Here is a 14,315-nt window from a genome sequence, read left to right as displayed (position 1 = left end):
CACCGTGAGGGGACGGGGGAACGGCCCGGGCGGGGCGCGCGCGAGCCCGAGCCCTGAGGGGGCACGCGCCCGGGCGTGTGAGGGGCCAGGCGCGGGGGCGCGCGACGGCCACGCAGGGGGCCGGTGGGGCGCGCGGGGGCGGCCAGCCCCTCCGGCCCGTGCCAATAGCGCCGCGCGGCCGGTCTCCCCTTTTCCCCCTTTTTTAACCCTTTGCCGCCCCCCTCGCACCAGCGCCGCGCTCCTCCTTGCCCTCCCCGCGGCGGCCCACGCGGAGCACCTGTGACGCTCCCGCCCATGCCGCGCAGGGACGCGGCCGCCGGGACCGCCCGCGCTTTAACATCCGCCTGCAAAAGGAACGCGTTCCCAGAGCAGCGGCTCCGCTCCGCGGCTGGGCAGTCGACAGAGAAAAATAAAAGAGAAACTAAAATCTAAGTCCTGAAGCCATTTCCCTGCCCCCTGAGGCGCCGTGAGGGCTGCCCACGGCCGCCGCGCCGGCTGCCGCTGCCCCGTGGCGCCGCCCGGCAGAGGGCGGCCGAGGACAGCGCCGCGGGGCCCGCCCGGCACCCGCCGCGGCCGCCGGCGCCGGTCTCCTCGCAGCCGTGAGGGCAGGGACAGGGCAGGGCGGCTGGCGGCAGCTCGGGGGTGCCGGCACCGCTGGTCCCGCAGCCGTGCCCGGGGCCACAACAACGCGGCGTTGCCGGCTTCCGCGGGGAGGGACGTCCCGAGGGTGTCGTCAGCAATTGCTGTGTAAAACACACGTGCGCGTGTACCGGACGGAGCGTCTGTCGCCACTTCGTGTGTAACGTTGCGGAGCTGTCGCTGGAAAGCGCTCCCACCCTGGCACGGACTGGGGGGTATCAGCGCCCCCCTCACATGGCCGATCCGCCGAGGCCAGGACACCAGGGAGGGAGCCCGACAGCGGGTACCCCAGCTCCGCCCACCACCGGCCGCCCCCGAGCGGGTTTGCCCCTCAAGGAGCTTTTCCCCAGACAGAAGCACACACCGGGCGCACCGCGACAGAAGCGGCCGGGCCGAGCGGCAATTCCTTGCGCACCGCGGGCAGATGGCACCGCTCCGTCGGACCCCGCAGGCGGCGGCGGCGGAAAAGAAGGGAGGCGGCGTGAGCCGTACGTCTGTGCGGGGAACGTCTCGCTCCTGCTCCCTGTCCCGTTCTCATCCGCGGCGCTGCGCAGACCCGCCAAGCGCAGCCCCCGCCAAGCGCAGCCCCCGCCAAGCGCAGCCGCCGCCGCTCCCGGCCCGCGCCCCGCGGACCCGCGGGGATCCGGCGCGGGCGGGCGCCCCATTGGCTGTTGCTAGGTGACGTGCGCCGCGCCACGTGACCGATGTTAAATGCCGCCCCGGCGGTGCGCGGCGCCGCAGAGCCCGTCCCGCCGGCGGCAGCGGGAGCGCGGTGCCCGCCCCGGCCCCGCGGGCGCGGAGCGCAGCGAGCATGGTGGCGCGGCCCTGACCGCCTCTCCCCGGTGGGGACGGCCGAGGGGCGACGGCGGTGGTCCGTGCCCCGGCGGACGGGGACGCGGGATGACCGGGGTGCTGGAGAGCCTGGTGCCGGACATGCACGCCAGCCAGATCTCCGCCGGCAGCTACCACCAGCACGGCGGCTTGCACAAGCCACAGGAATCCCCCACGCTGCCCGTCTCCACGGCCACAGACAGCAGCTACTACACCAACCAGCAGCACGGGGCGGCGGGCGGACCAGCCTATGGCCCGGTGGGCTCCTACCCTTACGCGGGAGGCGGCACCGCCCCCTACTCCGCCAAGGCCGGCTACGACCTGGGTTACGCGGGGGCCTACGGCTCCTACGGGCCTTACGGCAGCAGGGCCTCTCCGGCTAACAACGACTCCGGTACGTCCGAGCCCCGGGGGAGGGCGGATCAGGGGAGCCAGCGGGAGCCGGGACGTTCCACCAGGCCCGGCGAAGAGGCGGTCAGGGCTCGGGACCCGGGGTGGGCCGGGAGGGCTCTCTCGTCTAGGGCGGGATGCCGCGACGGGGCGGGCGGCGATGCCACGCAGCAGGCAGGAGCCTGGGCGGCGGGGGCACCTCTCCTCACCGGGGCCTCCGTTTCTGCCGCAGCAGAGAAGGAAGATTGCGAGCCGGAGATCAGGATCGTGAACGGGAAGCCGAAGAAAGTGCGGAAGCCCCGGACCATCTACTCCAGCTTCCAGCTGGCGGCTCTACAGCGGCGCTTCCAGAAAACCCAGTACCTCGCCCTGCCCGAGAGAGCGGAGCTGGCGGCCTCCCTCGGTCTCACTCAAACACAGGTAGGGCTCTTCTGCCGCGTATCACCCCGCGGGGCCGCTCGCCTTCCACGGGGTCGGGTGCATGCGTAGGAGGGTGGCCGGCCCAAGGCACCTCGACGGCCCTGGGGAGGGAGTGCAGGGGAAGCGGCTGCGCCGCCGAGACAGAGCCGACACCGCTTGAAGCTGCGAAAGCTGCTTGTCCCTGTCCCCCCCCATGCCCGCGGAGGCTGCGGCCGCCTGACGCCCCTCTCACCCCCAGGTGAAGATCTGGTTTCAGAACCGCCGCTCCAAGTTCAAGAAGATGTGGAAGAGCGGCGAGATCCCGGCGGAGCCGCCTCCCCGCCGCAGCGCCTCGCCGCCGCCCTCCGTCTCGCCCCCTGCCTGGGACTTCGCTCCGCACCCGCGCACGACGGGCACCGCCAGCCCCAGCCCTGCCGCCGCCTTCCTCGGCAGCTACTCGTGGTACCCGCCGGCGCCCGGCGGCCCGGCGCACCTGCCGGCGCCCGGCCCTCTCCCGCAGCCGGCGCAGCCCCCGCACCACCACGGCGGCGGCATCTTCTAGACGCCGCAGAGACTTGAGCCCGCGGGGCCGCGCCTGGCAACCGCGGGACACCGAGGTGCAGCACTGGTGTTTTGGTGAAGCCTGGCTCCGGCCGTCCCGGTGGAGAGGAACAGCTCCCATTCCGTCGCGGCAGCGGCGGCGGCGGGCCCCGTCTGCGCTCGGCCCCGCAGGATCTGCCCTCCCGCCCCCAAAAGAACCGCGCTGCGGAACAAGCACCCACCTCCCTCCCCTCCCTGCTTCCTCCTCCCCGGCTTTTTCAGCAAACCACCGGTGTGGAACTTTGGTTGACTTTATTTTTTATTTTTTTAAAGTTGATAGGTGCCTTTGCGGATGACCTCACTTTGATGTTGGGGCTTAAAAAAATAAAACATTACACAAAAAAAAAAAAGATAAATAATTTTTATATGTAGATTTAAAACAAGAGCCGCCCGTGCTGAAGTTACCCTTTTTAGCTGTGAACGAAACTGTCCAGCAAGGGGGACCAGCCACAGACGGCGGTGCCAGGGGGTCTCTCGCCCACGCGGGGCCTCCAGGCGGGTTTTGTGCCCCGATGGGGCCTTTACGGAGTGGGCGGCGAGTCCTTCCGTCCACCCTCAGCGCCGGCGACTCAGCCACTGGTCCTTACCCTGCGCCGTTTCATGTCTGGAGTCGTGGGGGGGGGGGGAAAGAGGTGGTGTGATTTTGGTTATTTATTATGGAAAGCCTAAACTCTAATGTTTCTTTTACAATAAGCAGAGATTATTTAAATAAATTATTGTTTTCATGGTGCCCCCTCTGAGTTTCTTTGGGGATGAGGGAAGTTGGGCTGTCGATCGGGCCCCGGCACCTGCCGGGGGAAGAACTGTCCCCTTCATCCGCTCTCCATTGCAACTGTTGCAGCAAGCCAGCTACCGCTCCCCTTCTCTCCATCTCCTTTCCCTGCCGGTTTTCTCGGCAAGGCCATGAATCACTCAGCGCTCCCTGCAGTAACAGAGTCGTCTCCTCCCGCCCCCCCCTCCGCTCGCTGGCGCCAGCGACATTTCGCCCGGGACTGGCTCCCGCCGTCTCACAGCCTCCTAGACAGGCCAGAGGGGTTTGGAGCAGGCCCGTGTCCAGTGACTAGGGTACGCCCGCAGCTGGTCGCCGGGAGCTGCCCTGCTCCGGGGGAACTTCGCCTCTCCCCCCGTCGGTGGCACCCAGACCAGCAGCCTGCGTGGGAGGTGGTGGTAGTTGTCCCCGAGCCCCTCTGGGGCTGGAGGCATCGGCGGGACCTCTCCGGAATGTGTCCCTGGAGAGCTGCAGACCTCCAAGCTTCATCCCTCATAGTTGGAAACCCTCTGGCGTGTTCCCCGCTAGACCTGGATCCCTCCAGGCTGCAGCCAATCCAAGTTGCACCTATCTGGGATGTATCCCTCGAGGGCTGCACCCCGCCAGGATGTAGCCCGCTGGGAGGCTCCATTCCCCTCCTTGTACCCCACCAAGCTGAACCCCCTTATAGGCTGCACCCCTCCGGGCTGCCACCCATCGGGACATACCCGTCCCAGTCGTGTCCCTCCAAGCTGTGACCCTGAGGGGTGTAACCATCCGGGCTGTATCCCTGGGGTCCTGGCGGCTGGAAGACCTACAAGGTTGAGAGGAGAGTCTCTGCCCTTTGTGGCCCCGAGGGCCCCGCCAGCCTGGGAGGACATAGAAGGATCACTGCGGAGGACCCCGCTGCAGACAAGATGATGAAGAAGCCCAGGCAAGCTCGCCCCGGGCAGGGAATAAACATCCCGGCCGAGAGTCTCCCGACAGGCCTCTGCATGAGGAGCCCAGGTGGGGCTGGGGAAGGCTGTGGGGGGCAGCCCCACAAAGGACACGCTGGAGTGGGGGGGCCGGAAGGGCGAATTGCTCCCGAGACCTTGGGGAAAGCTTCGGGGCGAGTAGAGGGGAAGCAGAGGGGCGAGGAATGGGTGAGGAAAGGAGAAGAAGGAGTGGGGGATGTTGGAGGACGAGAGAGGCGGCTGCGAAGGATTCAAGAGGACGGAGCGGGAGGGACAAAGGGGGAAGCGGCAGCTGCCACCCGACCGGGGCGCTGCCCCGGCATCACGGACTGGGGGAAGGGCCTAGAGCCGCCCCGGGAAACAGCGGGGCCAGCCCGGCCCGGCCCAGACCTCTCCCCCGCCTCACCCCCCGCGCCGGCCGCGGGAACACCCGGCGGCAGCGGCCTCGTCCGCCCACTTGGGGAAGGAGCTTCCCCGCTGGCTGGTGGCGGGCACGGGCCGAGGCGGGGGTGGGAAAGCAGCGGGGCTGCCTCCAGAGACGTCCAGGGACACGCGTGGCGAGCAGCACCGTGAAGCCCCTACCCCCGCCGTCTGGGAGGGACTGTGCTCCCGGCAGCGCGCGGTGCCTCCGTGTGTCCCGGCGGGAGGGGGTGGGTACAGAGGGGCTGCCAGGTGACAAGTTTTGCTAAGCCGCTCGTTCGGGCTGCAAGGGGAAACCATGGGAGCGAGACATGGCCGGAACGGAGACAGCTCCCCTTCTCCGCCGGCCCCGTCCTTTTTACAGCCGCTGCTCACTTCAAACAACTGCCCCCCGTCCCCTCCTCGCCGACTCTCTTCGCCCAGCGACTCCAGCCCGGTGCCGCGGTGCGGAGCGTGCCTTGGTCCCGTGGGATCGGTCAGGATAACGAAAGCAGCGTGGGGGTCTTGGGGCGGGGCCCTCTTCTGCCGGGAGACGCTCCTCAGCCATCCGGGAGCAGAGCACCCCGGGCCCCGGAACGGGGGAGACCGCGGCCCCCCCCCCCGTGAGCCTCCCCGCTTTGCTTCTCCTATTTAGTTATTTATTATTTATTTATCAGTATTTATTTGCTGCCTGCTAACAGCCGCTCTCCCTGGGCTGCCTGCACCTGGTGTGTGCGGTGTGTGTGGCGGTTATTCGTGCTTCACCCCTGCAGCACCCCCGCAGCTCCCGGAGCCCTTCTAGGTTTCGCCCGCAGCTCGCACGGGCTCGGGATGCGTCTCACACCGCACTGGGGACGGCGACCGCAGGAGCATGCATAGGCTCGCCGCACCTCCTCACGCACCGTAGATGCATACGTACAGATGTGTGTGTCTATCATGTTTTCTCATGCTCTTTTCCTGACCGATAGGATGGGGCAGGCAATGCTGAGAACCTTGTGCCCCCGCACAAAGCGGCAGCTACGCCGAGCTCGGCCGCCCGGTCCGGGAAGAGAGGCGGGAACCCGTGCAGCCAAGGGGCCAGAGCTGCCCCTGTCTCCCCCCAGCATTCCGGGAAGGGGTTGGGCGGGGGGGGCTGGGCCGATTCCGCCCCACGTCTCAGCGCCTACCCCCTCTCGCCCCCCCGCGTCGTGCCCGGCTCCAGACAGGGACGGCTGAGCGCGGCCGGCCCCGGGGGGTGGCTGGGGTAAGTGACTGCTCCACGGCCAGCCCGATCCGGGGGGGGCTAGCCCGGCAGCCTCCAGGGCGAGGGGTACCCTCTGTCTCCCCGGTGCGCGGGCGGGGCCGGCCGGGCTTGTGCCTTGGGTAGGCAATTTACTCATTTGCCCCGGTGAAAAGAAAAAGCACGAGAAATGCAATTAAAGCAGCTCTGGCAAAAGGAGTTATTTGAGGCATGAATGTCTCCCCTAAAGCTGCAGCAATCATGTGGCATTAGACACTTCCGGAATCCTATAGCCAACTTGAAAAATCCCAGACCCCTTTTTTCCCTAATTTTTGCTCTGATCTGTAATTTTATCCACATTTGCACTAGTTTGAGCATTCTGGCTCTCCCATCTGAAAGCCTGCAATTACTATATAATTCTTCGCAATTTCACATGTCCTAATATGGACTGTAATTTTTGCGCAAGACAATTTCCTGCTATTTCAAGCATCAACATTGTCAAAGTTGTATGTACATAATAAATGGGAATATCAATGCATAGTTTTTAGCATAACATCTTGACTCCTCGATAATTATATCCGTTCGGAGCCTACGCAGAATTAGCCTGAATTGCATGGTAACTGCTGCTGCTTTAAAATTTTTAAAAATTACTCATAATTTTCCCAAAGATTACCAAGATCTCGAGTGCACAATGTCATCAGCGTAATGAAGAGTAAACATTTATGCTAATAATCTGCAATTTTTTTCATCAGCTATAAAGACAGAGGCTATATAGCAGAAAATTTCAGTCATATTCTGCAAGAGCAGAGCTGCAAAAAGGCTGCTGCGCTCAGAGGCATGTGCATCTCTGGGGGATCTCAATCTACATTTGCACTCTCAGGATATTATTATTATTGTGCTCGGCTTCTTTTTTCTTATTTTTTTTTTCTTTTTTTTTTTCCCCTTTTTTTTTCCCTTTTCCTTTCTTTTTCCCTCCCCGATCCTCTCCCCGTCTGTCACACTCTCTGGCTTCTGTAACTTTCATAGCAAAAAGCCGTGTTCGGTCTTTTTGGTTTGTTGTAAAGCAAAGACTTGTGCCCAGAGCCTCAGGGGCTGAGGCGGAAGGTAAGGGTGGCGACACAGGCTCCTTTCTCCAGGGCGTAGGTGAGTGCACGGGGCGCGACGTGGACGGATGCCCCGCGTGGGCCGCGGGAGAGGAGGCAGCGGCGACGGTTCCGTTTGCTCCGTCTCCCCGCAAAACTTCCCTCCGCCAACGGCGACGGCTGCGGCAGGGAGAGAGAAAGGAGCGGGGCGGCGGGCCGGGCGGCGGGGACGCGGCGCACAGCCGCGCTGAGCCGCGGAGCGCTGCGCGGGCAGCGCGGCGCCGGGGCGGAGCGGGGGCACAAGCCGCCCTGGGCTTCCGCGGGGGCTGGGGTCTGCTGGCGCCGGGGCGCGCTCATTTTCGGAGCTGGTTTCGCAGTGTGAGTTTGTCGGTTCCTTGCAAAGGGGAGCGCTACTGCCCGGTTCCCAGCCGGGAGCAGGGAGGCGAGAGGGCAGGGCACCGGCTCGGGGGGGGACATGGCACTTTTTCGGCGGCGGTGGCGGGAGCGGGGCCGGCGGCGCGGAGAGCAGAGCGGGCAGTGGCGGGGATTTCTTGTCCCCTTCTGTCAAACGAAAGGAGCAAGTTCGGAATGCAAGCGGGCTTGGGCTCTGATATTTGATTTTTTTTCTAGTTCCAGGGGCCGCTCTGTGCTCTGCAATTAGATTGACACATAGACAACATCCCCAGCCATTCGAGGGGGTTCGCAGGAACACTCCAAAGAGATTTTTTTTCTATTTTCTTTTTTCTTTTTTTGGGTGGAAGATATTAAAGAGGTATCTGTTGTTTGGCAATTTTGCTAAGTCTGTCTTCATTACTTCAACATTGTGCATTTGCTAATTTGGAAGCCCCTTCCTATTGACAGCTCTGCTCCATACACCTGCAAGCAATTTGCAGAGCTCCAATATAGGAGAATTGCAGAGATGGCAGCTCGCACCTATTTTATATTTTTTTTTCTTCGCTTTTCTCAATGCACAGCAAATTTGGCTTTCAGTGCGTTATCTCTTTTGTTAATGCAAAAAGATTCCCTGGGCGAAAAAATTGCTCATAATTACCAGAGAGATGGGGAAACTGCATTAGAATAAATAAACCTGAAATTACTGTAATTATGTTGTGTTTGATGGGCTCGGCTTGTAATCAAGAAGAGAATACAGTGAAATGATGCTGACCCTCTTGGGTTTGCAGCTGTACGCGCACTTTGAGGTCTTTTTTTTTTTTTGCAGAAAAGAGTCATTTTGATCATCATTAAGCTGTGTGTAACCTATTTCAGAAGTGTTTGAAAATGAGGGGCAGGTTTTTTTTTTCCTCCAACAAGGACAAAAAAAATATATCCCAAAATCACATTTTGCCATTTACAGGCTCATCCATAAGGTTGTGTTTGCGGGGTGACAATTGTTAAACGTATAATATTAGAAATCAGGACTTAATAATTGTAATGAGGTATTGTTTCAATATAAGCACCTTTGGATTATTCATAGTTTAATTAATATCCTCATTATGAAAATCTTCGAATCAGATATTTGATTAACTACTTGTCAGCAACAAGGCAGAATTAATTAGGCCTGTATTTAGATTAACATTTTCAAATGTACAATTATAATAGACTCTAACTCAAGACCGCCTCGCTGAAAGAAAACTAATAATTTCTCTATTTGAACTGTTAGCAAGACGTTATTGACATAGGAGAAGCTAAAATATCTGTAAAGCGCTTGACCACCCCGTTCCTGTCCGGTCAAAGGTGTTTGGTCTCTGGCTGCAGCCACCGCGGGCGCGGCGCGGGTCCTGGAGCACTGCGGGGCCGCGCAGCCTCCCGGGGCTTTGGGCTGCTGCGGACCGGGCTCGGGCTGTGGCACCGCGGGAATCACAGAGCTGGAAGGATTTTCTGGGCTGGACCCAGCACCCCCAAGGGTCTCCCTGGGCTCGCCGCGTGTGCGCGCCTGTGGGCATAGTGCGCTGCTGCGCATCGGCGGCGTGCCTGCCTGGGGAACGGGTGCGTGCGGGCGTATTTCGGGACGAGAAGACATTACCCCGCGGGGCTGCACACCGCTCCCCCGTGAACCTGCGCGCCGAGCCCCGCACAGCCAGCCAAGCCCAGGGCTCCCGGCTCCGCCCCGCAGCGCTTCACCCACCGCCCTGGCCGCGGCTGTGCCCGGCGCTGGGCCGCGGGGAGCGGGCACGGCCCTCCCGGGGGCTGCACCGGCCCGGGGAGTGCGCGGCCCAGGCTGCCGGTCGAATGGAGGGCCGGGATGGTCCCGCCGCTCCTGCATCCCCCCTCCCGGCCCTGAGCCGCCTCTCCGCGGAGCGGCCTCCTCGCCCCCGGCCCCCGCTGTCCCGCACCGTGCGCTGCAGCCTGGCCCGGGCCGCGGTACGAGACAGGGAGCACGCGTCTCTCTTTTTCCAAACCATAATTTTACTGTCTCAAAGAAACTTCATAACTTATGTACAAAGATTTGTTTGTTGTTTTGTTTGTTTGTTTGTTTTCTTTCCTTCCCCAGATACAAAGCAATAAGTTAACATTCTCAATATAAAACTAAACTTTGACATATAGAACACTAAACACAGCCGAGCTCAGTTTATCACATTTTCCGAATTTCACAAGTAAAATGTCAAGATCTCAGTACACAAAGCATCATGTTTTACAGCCACACGAAACAGAACGGAAATAATAATAATAATTATAATAAAAAAGGCTAAATTTGTGCAACGTGTTTACATAATAAAATAATAATAATTAATAATAATTAATAATAATAATGAAATATGTACAGCGAGTAGCTCCTGCACGTCGGTTTGTGCATTTCGACTTCGGGCCGGCTTTCCGCGGGGACGCCTCGCCGGGGCTGCGCGGCGCTGCGCGGGTGCGCTCGCCCTCCCGCCCGGCGGGTCCCCCAGCCGCCGCCCTCGGGGCTCTCGTTCCGTCCTCCGCGCTTTGCTTCACTTCAGCAAAGTGCTCGGCAGCTGCTGCGATGACACTTCAAAGTACCAATGTGCGTTTATTTCCTTTGTTAAATACGCGAGAAATGCAAATAATTCGGACCAAATTTCTCCACGCCAGCGAAGTATAAAAGTTACTGTAAAAGCTAAAAATCGCATCGTTTTCTTGTGGTGATTTGGGGGGGGGGCGGAAGGGCGAGGGGGGGAATGGTGTGTGGGTTTGTTTGAAGTAAACTCCGCGTCCGAGCAGTGCACTCAGCAAGCCGAATTGTCCGTTTGTTTCCAGCACTCTCATAGTGGTAATTTAAGTCAATAAATAAACCCCCTGTCTTCCTCTTTTAACAACAACAAAAAACATACAGATGAGTAGTGAAAGGTACAGAAAATGTCGAGGGAAAAAAGCTCTGGAAATTGTACAGCTTTCTTCCCCCTCGCAATCGAAGAGACGCTCAGATCGGAGTAGTAAATAAATGACCTACATTTCAACAGACACAGACAGACAGGACACAGAGGGCTTCCCCCCCACAAACATCTTTTTCTGATTGTCCCACAAAGCCGCGGCCGGCGCTCGCTCTGCTCCCAGGCTGTTGTGCGGTGCTCGGGGCCGCTCCGTCAGCTGTCAGCGGTGGGAACCGGCCCGCATCACATCTGTGCTCTCCTGCACCGAGCTGCGGTGCAGCGTCCTAATGGCTGGATGGGCAAGAGACCTCCTGTTTGTTTGTTTGCTTAGGTTTCTTTTGTGGTTTTTGCCCTCTCTCTCTTTCTCCCTCTTTTTTTTTTTCTTCCCCCCCCCCCCCCCCCTTCCTTTTATTTTACTTATTTTCTTTCTTTTTTTTTTTTTTTTCATAATACTTTTGATTTTTTTCCGGACCAATAATGCTTGCGGTAATCACATCAGTTGTGGCTGCTGCATAGCTTCTTGGTGGGCCGAAGGATACCACGACGTGTAGCTGGGAATGTAGGTGCCTGGGGTCCCCGACGAGGCCTTACCGGAGGCGGAGGTGGTATTCCACACCGGGGGCACCGGTGGCGAGCTGCCCGAGAGAGCCCTGCCGTTGCTCAAGGCGCTGCTCTCCAGGGCGGCCCCTCCTTGCTTCATCAGCTTCTTAAATTTGGAGCGCTTGTTCTGAAACCAGATCTTCACCTGCGAAGGGGAATGGGGCAGGGGCTCAGCATCCCTCGGTACGGTGCAGTATCCCCCCCGGGGGTCCGAGGGACTCCCGCACCCCGCGGCCCCCCAGTTTCTTCCCCTTATCCCCGCCGTGGCTGCTGTGCCCGTTGCCATTTAGTGATGCCAAACCACCCGGTAAGATTCCCCACCCGCTCGCCCCGCCGCGGAGCGGGGGCCTCCGCGGCATCGGCTGCGCCTCCGCGACGGGGCGAGCGTGGCTCCGGGCCCGGTTGCCCAAGGCTGTGACCCGTCTGCATCACGCGTGGAGGCTACCACGCCGGCGGTGGGGACAGGGAGAGGACATAGGAGAGGGGCCGGCTCAGTCGAAGCTGTACCTGGGTCTGGGTGAGTCCCAGAGATGCTGCGAGCTCGGCTCTTTCTGGAAGAGCCAGGTACTGAGTTTGCTGGAACCTCCTGTTCAAAGCTTGTAGCTGCAAACTGGAATAAATAGTCCTGGGTTTGCGGATTTTTTTCCCTTTTCCGTTAAAGCGAACTTCCCCTCCTTCTACCACAGTGCTTTTCTCCGATTCGGCCCCTACAAACCACAAACGATGCAGAATAAATAATAATAATAATGATAGCAACGATAGTAATAATAGCAGTAACAGCAACCGCAACAGTAACAATAACAGCAGCAATATCAACAGTAACAATAATGAGGAGGAAGCAAGTGAGGCTCGAGTAACGCTAACAAAGGCTCCGGGCGATTATGGCAGCCCAGGCTTCTTCCCAGAGAAAGTTTGCTATTTTTACAGGCTGCAGTTTAGGTTTAATTACCCTTAATTGCATACATTGTTTATAGCGCTACGCAATAAATAATTACGAAGACTAATACGTGCACATCTGGGTTGATTTCTTTTCCAGCCGGGCATTGTGTGCTCTGTGTACTGCTCCCCTGTGATCCTCAGCCTCTCCTGACTAATATTTAGTAATTTAATTTAATTTTTCCCCCCCGATAGATTTTTTTTTTTAATTCAAGCACCCTCCCTTCTTGCCTTCCCTCCCCACCCCCACCCCCTCCCACCCCCCCCCCAAAGCCGAGTGCACCTACCTGTCTCCTCTAACCGAGTCTGAGTCAGGCTGGAGCTGTTGGGGTAGGACTGCACTGAACTGATGTAGGGGTTGGTCGAGTGGCTGCTGACCGAGTTCACATAGGGGTAGCCCAGCGATCGGGAGAAGGACGAAGCTGTGCTGTACGAGCTGTCAGGCTGAGAGTGGCCCGCAGAGTGTAAACAGTGCATGGAATAGTGTCCGTGGGACATGGGAGAAGGAGACATTTGCTGGCTGGGCGGCCCAAACTCCATAAAGACAGCCTTCCCTGAGACGGGGCTATTTAGACTCTCTGGCATGGTAGTCATGGTCATTTCTTGTCGCTTGGTCTGTGTGTGTGTTCTCTCTTCAGCTTGCCTTTTTGGGGTCTGTTGTGTTTCTCAGGACAGGAAAGAACCCAATTTAAGCGGAACAGGGTTTTTCACTTTCCATTCATAAGAAAATGGAGTTTGTCTCTTTGAAAAGTCTAAGCATGATGCTGTAGATCTACACAAACTCGCCTAAAAGCTTTGACTCAGCCAAGTCTATGAATATTCATGAGCTGGCTGAGCTGATTGGTCCGTGGTCTTGCATAATCGCTTTGGATTGGTCCGAGGCGCTCGAGGCTCGCCCGGACCCGGCGAGCACGGAGAGCCAGGCTGGCAGCGCCGCCCGTTCCCGAGCGCCGGCCGGACGCCCCGACGGCACCGGCCGCACCGCTCCCCGGCCTCCGGCTCGGCCCCTCTCCCTCCTGGCCTCAGGCGAGGGGCCGCCTGCGCCCCCCGCTCCCATCGCGGTCCTCCCGCTCCAGTCGCCGGCGACGGGGGTCGCCGAGTCGCAGCTCGACGGGAGGCACCGCACTTCCCTCCGCCCTTCGCCGGGCAGACGGCCGGACGGGACGGCAGCCGCGTTCCGCCGGCCCGGGCGGGCTGCCGAGGTGCTGGCCAGCGCGGGGCCCAGCTCCGGCAGACTGCGGCGGGACCCGCAGACAAAGTGGGCGGCAGCCGCCTGGCCAGCCGCGCACACTCCGCGGGCGCGCAGGGGCTTCGGCCCTCGGGTCCCAGCGCCTACTGCACCTTCGGAGTGCGCCGCCTGGTTATTGCTTTTATCGTTCTTACAAGGGAAATAACTCTAACAAACCAAAACCGAACGAAACCAAAATCGCTCTGAATGGGTCAAACGGCGCATTTGAGCTTAAAATGCAAACTTCCGCGTGCGTGAGCGGTAAATGAGGTGGGACTTAGGAGATCCTCCCCAGAAAGCCCACGATGAATCCCAAATTACTTTGTTAGATAATTAGAAAGTGTTGATAATTATTTCTTTCATAATTCAGCGGTGTGACTATAACAGGAAAATGATCTTGTGAAAGTTCACACGTGCAGATGTATTAGTTACTGATTCATTTGATTAAATGCTAGTCTCAAGTGCTCTGATCCACAGCTGAAGGCGGCCCCATTAGCATAACACTGATGTTTAATTTTCATACGCATAATTAGCCATATATTTAACACTAATAGCAACACGCAGCCTTTCAGCATTAAACAGCCTGGAATTTGATCTGGCCTGGGCTGAACTTTCCCGGTTACACCTAGGCTGTCGAGGGTGCGCAGTTATCACGGCACCACATCTATGTAATGAAGCACATTTTGGCAAAGGGAGAACACTAATAGAAGTGAACATTCAAAGCAAATCGCGGCACTGATATCGTTAGCGGTATTAACGCAGGCCCGTCTTTCCCCGCCGCCGCCGGCGGGGTCGGGGCTTGTTACCCCAGCGCTACCGGGCACCCTGGCAGCACCCGCACGTTCAGGCTCCGTCGGTCCTTGAAGCAGCCAGACGACTAATCACTGTGCAAAGCTGACAAGAACGAGGCCCTCTATTCCTGATTTTTGTTGTTGTTGTTCTTGTTTTGGTTTGCTTCC

At 59.2% G+C, this 14,315-nt stretch overlaps 2 protein-coding genes across 2 annotated transcripts; one reads left to right on the top strand and one right to left on the bottom strand.

Annotated features, from left to right (window-relative positions):
• The first annotated feature begins 1,539 nt into the window (after window positions 1-1,539).
• Window positions 1,540-2,821, top strand: DLX2 (distal-less homeobox 2). Its single transcript, XM_051623589.1, has 3 exons — window positions 1,540-1,864; window positions 2,093-2,280; window positions 2,519-2,821. The coding sequence occupies exons 1-3, from the start codon at window positions 1,540-1,542 to the stop codon at window positions 2,819-2,821; spliced, it is 816 nt and encodes a 271-aa protein (XP_051479549.1).
• A 6,830-nt stretch (window positions 2,822-9,651) lies between these two features.
• DLX1 (distal-less homeobox 1) lies at window positions 9,652-13,174 on the bottom strand. The gene is made up of 3 exons (XM_051624191.1): window positions 12,416-13,174; window positions 11,700-11,899; window positions 9,652-11,337 (listed from the first exon to the last, which is right to left on the bottom strand). The coding sequence occupies exons 1-3, from the start codon at window positions 12,726-12,728 to the stop codon at window positions 11,083-11,085; spliced, it is 768 nt and encodes a 255-aa protein (XP_051480151.1). The 5' UTR covers window positions 12,729-13,174; the 3' UTR covers window positions 9,652-11,082.
• Window positions 13,175-14,315: the final 1,141 nt, after the last annotated feature.

The sequence above is a fragment of the Apus apus genome, chromosome 6, assembly GCF_020740795.1.
Source record: "Apus apus isolate bApuApu2 chromosome 6, bApuApu2.pri.cur, whole genome shotgun sequence".
NCBI classification, from domain to species: Eukaryota; Metazoa; Chordata; class Aves; order Apodiformes; family Apodidae; genus Apus; species Apus apus.
The sequence above is the reverse complement of the archived record's forward strand: the minus strand, read 5'-3'. Positions and strand labels throughout refer to the sequence as shown.

Bases quoted from the DNA above. Each gene is read 5' to 3' on its own strand.
- DLX1 (XM_051624191.1), bottom strand. From the start codon at position 12,728: ATGACCATGACTACCATGCCAGAGAGTCTAAATAGCCCCGTCTCAGGG. The intron at 11,900-12,415 runs GTAGGTGCACTC...TGTGGTTTGTAG, and splicing joins GACTCGGTTAGAGGAGACAG to GGGCCGAATCGGAGAAAAGC. The intron at 11,338-11,699 runs GTACAGCTTCGA...TCCCCTTCGCAG, and splicing joins TGGGACTCACCCAGACCCAG to GTGAAGATCTGGTTTCAGAA.
- DLX2 (XM_051623589.1), top strand. From the start codon at position 1,540: ATGACCGGGGTGCTGGAGAGCCTGGTGCCGGACATGCACGCCAGCCAG. The intron at 1,865-2,092 runs GTACGTCCGAGC...TTTCTGCCGCAG, and splicing joins TCCGGCTAACAACGACTCCG to CAGAGAAGGAAGATTGCGAG. The intron at 2,281-2,518 runs GTAGGGCTCTTC...TCTCACCCCCAG, and splicing joins TCGGTCTCACTCAAACACAG to GTGAAGATCTGGTTTCAGAA.